The sequence below is a fragment of the Brassica napus genome, chromosome A9 (assembly GCF_020379485.1).
Source record: "Brassica napus cultivar Da-Ae chromosome A9, Da-Ae, whole genome shotgun sequence".
Lineage (NCBI taxonomy): Eukaryota > Viridiplantae > Streptophyta > Magnoliopsida > Brassicales > Brassicaceae > Brassica > Brassica napus.
The window spans coordinates 26,089,734-26,102,109 of NC_063442.1; the positions used below are offsets into that span (position 1 = coordinate 26,089,734).

Consider the following 12,376-nt stretch of genomic DNA (forward strand, 5'->3'; position numbering starts at 1 on the left):
TTTTAATCTGCATTTTCTTTGGATCAAAATTGGTTAGAATTGGATTGACTCTTAATTACTATTTTGACATAAGAACCTAAAAAGTACTTATCAGAAACACAATGAGTTATGTTTTTTTTAGTTTATAGATTATAGATATTTGTTTACAACAAATAAAAAAACAAATATAAATAGTTAAAAAATCACTAAATATTTATAATATTAGTTTACAACAAATAAAAAAACAAATATAAATAGTTACAAAGATTGTGCAATTGGCAATGCAGCTTCTTCTATACAATATCTACTTTTTCTTTATGTATTAAATATTCTAGTTGAATGAATCGTTTTACTATTTCTAATTTCACCAAAATACTTCCTGATTAAGTCGATTTTGTTATCACTCTCATTTTCACTATTTTGTGAATTAATTGCACATTTCTTGGAAGATAAGACTTGCATGATTATTCAGTTGTTGTATGCAGCAACATAAATATTTTGTTTATTTGGTGTTTTCCATATTTTTCATATATTATGTAATTATCTCTTTTCTTTTTATTTGCGCAACATGTAATTATCTCCACCGAATTGATAAATTTTCAAAAAAAAATGTATGTTGATTCATACCACTTAAAAGAGAACTTGAAACAACATATAAGTTCTATAATAATTATCATGCACAAATAGTTTATATTACATCTTACACTATTAAAAAGAGAACATGAAGCCCTCTTAAGCTATCCACGTCAGCGAAAAATTCGCAACCAATCATTTGTCCATGTTATCATGGATGTTAAGTTGCTGGACCACGAATCTGCGCTGCGTAATAGGCCCTTTAGCTTTAATGACTCATTTGTTTTGTCATCTTCTTACTCCAACCTAATTTTAATACGACGTCTACAGAAGACCTTCCAGAACTCACTGTCTTCCTATCTCCTGCGTATAATGCCTGCGAAAGCTATAATGACGAATTAAAACTAAATTACTCCTCCAAACAAATCGGAGTCTAACTCTCCACATCCCTCCTCTTAATCAATCATAACAATGCCTCCTCAAACTAAAAATCTATTGCTCATATCCTCAAATCCATTCCTAGCTTTATGGCAAATCAAACGACAGTCACCACCACCCACGTTCATTCTCCACTTTTCTTCAGTAAAGTTTCATCAAGACCTGGAGATTCCATGTTGCTTTTAAGCTAATATATTCTAAAAAGCTCGCAATAATTCCAAAGGAGACATCCTTCTCGGCCTTGAGATGCTGATGATTGATGAAGAGGTACGTGTCCATATTTTAATATTATGCTTCCAATTTCATACACGTCACTGATTTTTTTTAAAAGAGAGAGAATATGTTAACAAGATTTTATCTTGAAACTCAACACCTAAGAATTTTTAACGTTAAGAGATAATTTTCAAGTTTAGTTAAATAAGTGACCATCTGTGAATATGTTAATGATTCTCAATATCCTTTTATGTAGTAACTAAATACAAAATTGTTCATATTGAAATCTACTACATATTTCACATTTTTATAACAAATAATTTTTTACAAAATAATAAATATCAAAAAGTTTAATATTGAAAATAAATTATGGCTTCAAAAACTTAAAGAATATCTGAATCATTTTATTGGTTATCAAAATTTACAGATTTAAGTATTCAAAATTATTACACATTTGTAAAATTATATATTAATATGAAATAAAGGTTATTTACCTATACTTCAAAAAATAATTCAAAATCAATCAGACGATATATAAGAAAATATATAATATACATAAGATGATAGAATTTTTTTTATTTCATTAAATGTAGAGTATTTAAAATTTTAAGAAAGATTTAAACATGGTTACTAAAAGATTAATAGAGATATTTAATATGTTAACATAGATTAATGATATTTCAAACAAATAAATATATCGAAACAAATAAATGATAGAATATTAAAAAAACAAACTTAATTTTTTTTTAAAAAAATCTAATGTTTAATGTTTATAGACAAACAAACCGCGCGTAGTGCAGTAAAATCTCTAGTATATTTAAAGTGTTTTAGAATATGTATGGTAGTTATAATTTACATGTATTTGTCACTGTGATGCGACATATTTAAATTTTGACTGTCATGAATTCTTATAGAACATTTAGAATTACTAGATTCTTTAACCGCGCTACGCGCGGTTTATATTTTGTATTGTTTTTTGTATATATTTTCAAAAAATTCGTTAACTTTATGTAATTTTATTTATTGAACTCAATTGTTTTGTCCTACAATTTTACGTGTTATTTGTAATTTTAAAATTTATAACTTTGCATATTTATCTATTCCTTTAAAATAGTGGTTTGTTATTTGGATCATTGTGATCTGATAATTTTTCTATTATTTGACTATATTATTCTATATACTACGTGAACATTTACACGCGAATGATATGGTATAATTTGGTAAAACTTGTCATTTTTGTATGTATATTTTTGCATTCTAGATTGGATTTAGTGTAAATTTAGAATATATTCTTGTCTCACACATTTAAACCGAATGTTTTTTACTATGTCAAGCATATATTTTGTAGTACAGAATTTTCTTTTTTTTTTTTTTTTTTTTTTGAAAAAGCCTTAAGTTTTTATTTTTAGTTTCTCAAATGCATCATGGATTATGTGTTGTAAAATAGGTTTCCATCATACGAAATCAAAAAAAAAGAATAACATGATTAACACAATAAAGATGAAAATATAGTGTATGGTTATTTTATTTCGTTTTGTAAACTAAATATTATATCTAAAATTTATATCTAAAATTTAGCAGGATTCCAAATTATAAGAAGTGATACATTTGGCTAAGATTCAGCGAAAAAGTTATAAAGAGAGAAACAACAGAAGTTGAAACGTCATCGTCTCTCATCTTGCAAGGATCAACGAAGGGAATTAAGTTTTAAAAAATAGAGGTTCTTAAATGTAGGATTACATTTCAGAGACTTCAATAAGAACAATGAAGATGAAGTGTTTTATTGGATTCAATAAATAGTGATATGGCAAAAAAATCATATTTCATTGGCTGAGATGGATAGGCTCAATGGAGTGTATATTCCCCTTTTAATAGTGCAAATTTAGAATATATTTTTGTCTGACATATTTAAACCGAATATTTTTTACTATGTTCTGCATATATTTTGTAGTACAGAGATCTATTTTTATTTTTTATTTTTGAAAAAAGCGTAAGTTTTTATTTTTAGTTTCTCAAATGTATCATGGGTTATGTGTTGTAAAATAGGTTTCCATCATACGAAACCAAAAAAAAAACATGATTAACACAATAAAGATGAGAATGTAGTGTATGGTTATTTTATTTCGTTTTGTAAACTAAATATTACATTTAAATTTTAGCAAGATTCCAGATTATAAGAAGTGATACATTTGGTTAAGATTCAGCGAATGTGTTATAAAGAGAGAAACAACGGAAGTTGAAACGTCATCGTCTCTCATCTTGTAAGGATCGACGAAGGGAATTAAGTTTTAAAAAATGGAGGTTCTTAAATGTAGGATAACGGCAATTTCAGAGACTTCAATAAGAACAATGAAGACGAAGTGTTTTATTGGATTCAATAAATAGTGACATGGCAAAAAAAATCATATTTCATTGTATGATTTAATTTGCTGAGGTGGATAGACTCAATGAAGCTTATATTCTCTTTTTAATAGAGTAATAAGATATGTTGAAGAATTATTTCATAATTATTTTTTTATAATTTATAATAGAATAAATAATTATTTCTACTCAATCAAAATTTAAGATAGTCAGAATTTACATGTATCACATTATGGCGATTGGTCTTATTTACTTACGGTATGTTGGAATTTCATATAAGTTTATTTTTGTTGATTTGCAAAAAAATAAAAGATATATTTTAGAAACAAACCCAAAATCAGGCTTCGAATGTTATAAACCGTCTCGTCCCGTACCGCAGTTAACAGTAACAAAAATCTCAACATATACCATATATCTATACGTTTTTATAACTGTTTAAACTGCACCGCAGTTAAACCGCTTGTCCCGTATTACTCAAACTGCAGTTACCATTCGGAGTCTTAATATATAAACAGTAGTAACTAATCCTTTTAGTTTTCCGCACGCTGTTTTGAATTGCATAACGAAATGTGCAGGTTTTGATTTTAAAACTTGTAATTAAAATATTGGGGTTATATCTGAATCTTATCAAATTCAAGGTTCATAAAATAATTTAGTATAAGTGAATGGGGCAAAATAATGATTTTCTACATTTTTCATTATATTTTATTTTGAACCCCCTCGAGCCCAAAAGGGTTTTAATTAGTCTCACCGCTCAATCCATCGATAGATGTTTAAGACTACTACTACTTTGCTTCATCTTCCTCCTCCGATTCTTCCTTCTTTGACCACCACCAGGTCTGTTCCCTATTATTCTCCATTCTCGATAGGCAATGATGACGACTAAAACAGCCTAATTAAATGTCAATCCGAAAATTTGATTTGAAGAACACAGGTGTGGAGTCTGCAGGAAGATTGTTTCAAGAAGAATGAGTACGAATCCTCCAATGCAACCTAAAGTTCGAAGATTCGAATCTGTTGAAGAGGCTGATGATATGCATTCAATAAGTAAATCTGACGGTATGTGTGTTTGCTAGATTGAACGTTGTGGATTCTTAACATGTCTAGGTTGAAACCAATTTGAGATGGTTATGGTGTTTGTTTGTAGGTATCAGATTCCGTCTCGTTTCGTATAACATATTAGCTCAGGTATTCAATTCAATTAAGCTTGGCATTTTATGAGTTTTTTTGTATTTGTAAGTTGATCAAACTGAGTCCTTGTGTTGTGTTTTTGAGGCTTGGTTTAGAGATAAGGACAGTTTCTTCTTATGTTTTTTTCGTTTGTGTTATTCCTAGTAATAATCTCTTGGAGCTTCATCTTTCTCTTAGGTTTATGTGAAGAGCTCCCTTCTCCCGCACTCTCCACCTGCCTGCCTCAAGTAATTACTCTCTACTTTTTCTCTTTTACTAGTGAAGACTTCTTAGCAACCCTCGTTTGTAGTCCACATGGATGCGGAGCTACCAGTTTGGTTCACAGAGTCTATATGAGTCTGTTTGTTTGCTGACAAAAAAAAAAAAAAAAAAAACTAGTGAATACTACTTCTTTATGTCAGTTGTTGTGATCAATGCCATTGGCTTGGAGTCATGATTTTCTCACATTGATGTTCTTTTAACTTTGTTAAAGCTTAAAATTGTTGCCATATTCGCAGTAAATGTGACTTTCCTCTTCTTCTTTCTTAGATGGAAAGCTCGTTCACATGCAATTCTGGGCGTTCTGAAAAAGCTCGAGGCTGACTTCTTTTGTTTGCAGGTCCGTTCTTCTGAATCATTTCTTATTTTCTTGTTTGGTTTTGAATTTAGAAACCCTTTTCTAGTTTGACATAATTCATTCTTCTCCCTTGTTTAATCCAATCCAGTACGTGTATTCATGTTCCCTTTAAATTATGTGCGTATCCACTTGTTAGTTAATTAATACTCTTGCATGTTTCTCAGGAAGTAGATGAGTACGATAGCTTTTACAGGAAAAACATGGACTCTCTGGGCTACTCTGGGATTTATATTCAGAGAACCGGACAGAGGAAGCGTGACGGTTGTGCAATCTTCTACAAGCCTAGCTGGTATATGATTTTTTTTAAAAAAATAAAACATTTATGCGTGACCAAACAACGTTTTTTAACTTAATGCCAAAACCTTAATCTGATTGAGACAACACTCTTTTCTTTGGATTTAGTGCAGAGTTAGTCGCCAAAGAAAGGATCGAATATAATGATCTTTTGGACTCAGTAAAGGCAGACAGTGTACAGGAGACTGAGACCTCCAATGAATCAAAAGGTGATGAGCATGCGAAAGGTGAACTTGTCCTTTTCTTTGTGGTGTCTCTTTATATCTCTCTCAACATCATTTACCAACTTCTTTATCTATTGTTAGATTCTCGAAAAGACAGCCGTGACCTTAATGATCCACTAGTCAGACTAAAACGTGATTGTGTTGGAATAATGGCTGCTTTTAAGATCAACAAGCCGTTTCATCACGTCGTCATCGTGGCCAACACCCATCTTTACTGGTAAAAAGTAACAACACTCTTGTCACCCATTAAGGACTACTTTTACTCCACTTGTCTCATTTCATGTCTTGCTTCTCTCCAGGGACCCGGAGCTAGCTGATGTGAAGCTGGCACAAGCCAAGTATCTACTTTCACGACTAGATCAGTTCAGGACACTAATATCAAATGAATTCGAGTGCACACCTTCCTTGTTACTATCTGGTGACTTCAATTCAATTCCTGGGGACAAGGTTTGATACAGTTCCTTACCTTGAGTTGTACACTTTTTAAATCTATTTTCTAAATTGTTTTTTTTTCTTCAGGTGTATAGTTACCTAGTATCTGGTAATGGTAAACCTGCAGAGGCCATAGAAGAAGAGGTAGAAGCACCAGTGCCTCTGTGTAGTGCCTATGAAGTGACAAGAGGAGAGCCTAAGTTCACAAACTGCACTCCTGGCTTCACAAACACTCTTGACTACATCTTCTTCTCTCCTTCAGACTTCATCAAACCTGTCAGTATCCTCCAGCTACCTGAACCGGAATCTCCAGATGTTGTCGGTTTCTTACCAAATAACCATCACCCGAGTGATCATTTGCCGATAGGAGCTGAGTTTGAGATCAGTCGGAATAGATAATTTTGTTCTTGAGAAAGTCTTGTTTGCATTACTTCATTGTTTTTTTTTTTTTTTTTTAACTATGAGAATTATACATACTTCATAGTATTGAACGGCTTCTGTCTTCTTGTGTCACTAAACTTTAGATTTACATTTTCATAGTTTTATTCGATTTACAAGAAAATAAATATTTTAATTTTCTTTAGAAGAAATTTATCACTTTCGAATTTTACTAAAATTTTCTGATTATTGTTTAAGATGTGACCTTTGCCAAATAATTTTTTTTTCTAATTTTCAAATTACAGTTACGGATTTAAAATCGGATAATTCATACATAAATATGTTTTAGGATGGTTTTAAAATGAGAAAACTTGCAATTGGGCACACGTTAAGTTGCCAATTTGAAGAAATGACCACTACAATTTAACTTGCTCAAAAAAAAAAAAGACCATTACAATTTAAGTTAGAGAACAAAGTCACTTTACTCTTACGGCATGTTGAAATATCGTTGCAACCTTTGGGAGACACCGATATTAACGAGTTTGCTACTGTCACACAATAATAATCAGAGTTCGACGATTTAATTCTTAACATTTATTTTATAGTTTTACTGTTACAATAAAAATATCTTGAGCACATCCCTAACTGTGCCAAGCAATGGTCAAATCTCTTAGAAGCACAAAGAGTTATAAGAACAACTTTTCTTATTAGCTTTAGAAACTACTCAAAACTAAAACTCTCAATATGTTTCACTTAGATCATATGGAACACCTCTCCATTAGACCTATATTTATATGAAAGACAATTCCCTTTAACATGTGGGATATGGAAAAGACAAACCTAACCTAAATAGAAACTTCCTTTTTCTATTTCTAGGTTTTCTTATTGTGTTTATCTTAACATATTAAACATCTAATAATATGTTAAGTTTCCATAAGCTTGGAATTATCCAACATTCACCCCCTTAATTCCAACTTGAATTAGGGAGATCAATTTCTTGAACTCCGATTAAGCTCCTCATTTGCTTGAACATAATCCTTGCTAATGGCTTGGTAAGGATGTCGGCCTTCTGCTCAACACCCGGCACATGCTCCACTTCGATATGCTCGTTCTCTACACACTCACGAATGAAGTGATACTTCTTGAGTACATGCTTACTCCTTCCATGGAAAACTGGATTCTTTGTTAGAGCAATGGCTGATTTGTTGTCGATCCTAAGCTTGACTCTCTCGCCTTCTTTACTTAGTATCTCACTCAACAACTCCTTGATCCATATAGCTTGCTTTGCTGCTTCTGTTGCTGCCATGAACTCTGTTTCGCATGATGACAATGCAACTGTCTGCTGCTTCTGTGACGTCCAAGTAATCAGTGATGAACCGTAGTAGAATGCTTGTCCTGACGTGCTCCTCCCGTCATCGAGATCAATGTTGTGACTGCTGTCACTATAACCAACGACACTCCTTGACCCATCTCTCTTGAAGAACAGACCGAAGTTTGTTGTTCCTTTCACATACCGCAGTATGTGCTTGATGGCTTGTCCGTGAGAGTCTCTCGGATTGTGCATTCTGCTAAGAACACCTACTGCGTAACACAGGTCGGGTCTTGTGTGAAGCAGATACCTCAAACATCCTATGATTCTTCTGAACTCGGTAGCATCTATCTCTTGTTCATCTTCAGCTTTTGAGATCTTCAAATTCGCCTCCATTGGAATTTGAGTTGCGTTACACGCTTCCATCTTTGTGTCACGCAAGATTCCTTGAGCATACCTCTCTTGCTTTATTCTGATTCCGTCTGCTCCTTGAATCACCTCTATGCCAAGGTAGTACGTTAGCTTACCTAGATCTGACATCTCAAACTTCTTAGACATCTCCTCTTTGAATTGCCTAATCACCTTAAGCAAAGTTCCTGTCACAAATAGATCATCAACGTAGATGGCTATGATCAAGACGTCTCCTCCTTGAGTCTTGCAGTACACTGATGGTTCCTTCGTGCACTTCTCAAATCTCATCTCCTTGAGAACCTGATCAAGTTTCACACTCCATGCTCTGGGTGCCTGGCGTAACACATGTAACGTCTTGTGTAACACACAAACTCGATCCTCTTCTCTTTTCTTCTCAGAACCAATCGGTCTATCTACAAGCTCCCATATCTTGTTTCTTGTGATAGACTCCAACTCGTCTTCCATAGCTTCAACCCAATCTTCTTCACAAGATAGGTTGAACTCATCTGAGGCAATCTCTCCTCCTCTATCGGTGCATCCTAGATTGAACACATCTGAGGCAACCTCTCCTTCTCTATCGGTGCAACCTAGATTGAACATAGCTGAGGCAAACTCTCCTCCTCTATCGGTGTGAAATATTTTGAACCGATAGAATGCCTCATGATTATCTGCTGGCGTTGGTGGTGCGATTCGTCCACACAAATCTCCAAGTAATAATCTCACTGGCTTTGATGTACAAACAATGGCCTTAGTCAGGAACGTGTCTCCGGTTTGCTTCCCTGTGAGAGATGTGTCACACACGCCTTCTTTGTGTGTTACACTCGGGAATGAGTGTCTCGTTTGCTTCCCTACGAGACATGTGTCACACACGCCTTCTTCGTGTGTTACACTATGCATTCCTACGACCATCTCCTTTCTTACCATGATGTTCATCACTCCATAGCATATATGTCCTTGTCGAGCATGCCACCTCCATGTAGCATCTACGTCCGTGACATGTAAACTCTCCGAGTAGCTTATCTCCATAGCGGTCTTGTAGAGACGGTTCTCCATAGGGGTCTTGTAGAGACGGTTTGGAGATCTTGTCACACGAACTAGCAACCTTCCACGCAAATCTGTGAGCGTTAAGTAGACATCTTTCATGTAAACCTCACATCCGTTCTCTGTTGCTTGCCCAAGACTCAATATATTATGCTTCAGATCGGGTATGTAGTATATGTCTTTGAGTGCCTTCTTCTCTCCAGTCTTGCACACAAAGGTAACCACACCCTTTCCTACAATGTCAACACACGATCCATCACCAAACTTCACCTTCCCTTTGGTGTTGAGATGCAAACTCGAAAAGAACTCCTTGTTCCCTGTCATGTGATTGCTCGCTCCATTATCCAAATACCAGACACTTGCATTGCCTTTGTCGATATCAAGATTCTTCAGAATAACCTTATCTTCGTTCAAAAACACTACCTCGTGTATATAGAATGCATCGGCCTCTTCTGTCTCGTTTAGGTTGGTGTCTTGATCCTTCTCTGACTTTTCGGGACAGACAGTTGCGTAGTGACCAGGCTTGTCACATCTCCAACATATCAGCTTTGAACGATTCTTCTTCGAGTTGTTATCTTCGGTGTGTGACGCACGGTTTTGGTTGTGTGACCTACCTCGACCTCTGCCTCTACCGTTCCGTCCTCTTCCTCTACCACGGGAATTCTCATAGCCCCTCTGACTATGCTCTTCATTGTTCGAAAACATCAGCTTCCCTTGGTCTTCTTTCTAAGTTTCTTCTCCTACACGCTCCTTGTACGCCTTAAGCCTTCCAACAATGTCTTCAAACCCCGTCGAGTTGAGATCTAGGACTTGCTCAAGTGATGCTACGATCTGGATATACTTGTGTCTTGGAAGACCCTTCAAGAACTTTTTGACCATCTTGGATTCTTCTATGTTTTCTCCCAAAGAGGTTGCTTTGGATGATAGGCCCGATATCTTCCCCGCGAAGTCATCGACCGTATCCGAATCATCCATCTTCAACCTATCAAACTCTGTCATCAATATCTGAAGTCTCGCCTCCCTTACACGATCAGCTCCTAGGTGTCGCGACTTGATGGCGTCCCAGATCTCTTTTGATGCGGTTTGTTCTCCCACCTGGAGAATCAAAGTCTCTGGAACAGATTGAAACAAAAGAGCTATCGCAACATCGTTCTTCTTTTGATCATCTGAACCGGGTTCGATTGTGTCCTACACTTCATGAACACGTAGTAGAACCTTCATCCTCATCGACCAAACTGTGTAGTTTGTCGATGACAACATCGGACATTGGATGGATGTAGATCCAAAGTCCTTCGTGCGTGGAGCCCTAGTCACGTCAGCCATCTTGCCGTCGCGATCTCTTGTTCACAAGCACCAGGATCTTAAGCTACAACTTAAGCTTAGATCGAGTCTCCAACCTGAGGCTCTGATACCAATTCAAATCTCTTAGAAACACAAAGAGTTATAAGAACAACTTTTCTTATTAGCTTTAGAAACTACTCAAAACTAAATCTCTCAATATGTTTCACTTAGATCATATGGAACACCTCTCCATTAGACCTACAATTCCCTTTAACATGTGGGATATGGAAAACACAAACCTAACCTAAATAGAAACTTCCTTTTCCTATTTATAGGTTTCCTTATTGTGTTTATCTTAACATATTAAACATCTAATAATATGTTAAGTTTCCACAAGCTTGGAATTATCCAACAAATGGGATCAATGACGGTACATGTTATAACTCTCATGTTGAGCAAGCTTTACCTGATTTTCAAAAAAAAAAAAAAGGAACTTAAATGAGAACCATAATTGTGAAAAAAAATAAATACGAACTTGGTCAATAAACTACTTTGCCAAGGGATTAACTCTTCTTCTGCTTTATCATCTCCAAAACCTTCTCTACAAGTTACAACACGGTAGTATGGATTTTTTTCAAAAAAAAAAACAGGGTAATATGAAAACCCTAAGTTCTCACACGACCTCAGGGTCCAATCACGATCTCAAGAACCTCTGGGCAGGCCCGGGCCAACAAACACTACTGCCTAAAGCAAAAAATGTTTTGGCGCTCGTCCTTACTCGAACCTGGCACCTACCACTCAACAGAATGATGTACAACCACTAGAATACATGCATATTTTACAGATCGTGGCGCCCTTTACTATTTAGTCTAGATTGGCGCTTAAAGCAGCTGCTTCCCCAGGTTTAGGCCAGAGCCGGGTACTGCCTCCGGGTTCCAACTATGATCTCAAGATCTAACGAGAACCTACGGGTTCCCCCTACGACCTCCGGGTCAAAAATGTGATCTCGTGGTCTAGATAAACTTCTGGGTTTTCAGATGACCTGTGGGTCCTTACGCGACCGCCGGTTACGAAAACGATCTCCAGACTCTAAGAGTCCATATTCTAGAAAGCTCGAAACCTCCGGGTTCAGAGCCCATCTCCAAGGTCCTAGCTATAACCTCCAGGTTCCTAGACGATCTTCTGGTCCCTGCATAATCTACAAGATCCTATTATCTAACCTACGAAGAGGGTAAGGAGCGATCATATAATACGAGTCTCATCTCAACCGAGAAACAGGCAGGGAAGATCCTTTTAAAAATTTGAAGTACTACCATCAGAGCATGCAAAGCAATATGAAAGAGTGCGTAAAAAGAGAATTATGAAGAGCCGATTATTCCAAAAACCAAAGGGGACTACAACGAACCATTATCCGAAAACAAGAAGATTCAACAAAAGCCAGAGTTTCAGAAACAAAAAAAAAAGAAAGAAGAAAAGAATCATTCAGAAAGAAGGCTCCTCCAAAAATCGCAACCCCACAACAAATCTCGGGGTAGCGACCCGGTAGAAACTCCTCGACTGCTGGTCGATCCACCCAGACAGGAACAGATGTCGGCGATACTCTTCTTCAGGATCCCAATGCCCCACTCGTTTCTA

At 35.7% G+C, this 12,376-nt stretch overlaps 1 protein-coding gene across 3 annotated transcripts; it reads left to right on the forward strand.

The window, feature by feature from the left end:
* The first annotated feature begins 4,264 nt into the window (after positions 1 to 4,264).
* On the forward strand, positions 4,265 to 6,823 carry LOC106364593 (carbon catabolite repressor protein 4 homolog 4-like). 3 transcript variants are annotated; one of them, XM_013804135.3, is made up of 10 exons: positions 4,265 to 4,401; positions 4,499 to 4,623; positions 4,712 to 4,752; positions 4,933 to 4,982; positions 5,284 to 5,353; positions 5,536 to 5,660; positions 5,774 to 5,892; positions 5,971 to 6,106; positions 6,189 to 6,336; positions 6,409 to 6,823. In XM_013804135.3, the coding sequence occupies exons 1-10, from the start codon at positions 4,334 to 4,336 to the stop codon at positions 6,718 to 6,720; spliced, it is 1,194 nt and encodes a 397-aa protein (XP_013659589.2). In that variant the 5' UTR covers positions 4,265 to 4,333; the 3' UTR covers positions 6,721 to 6,823. The 3 variants fall into 3 exon arrangements, with proteins under 3 accessions (XP_013659589.2, XP_013659590.2, XP_013659591.2); XM_013804136.3 differs by having other exon boundaries at positions 5,774 to 5,874; XM_013804137.3 differs by having other exon boundaries at positions 4,293 to 4,401; positions 4,492 to 4,623.
* Positions 6,824 to 12,376: the final 5,553 nt, after the last annotated feature.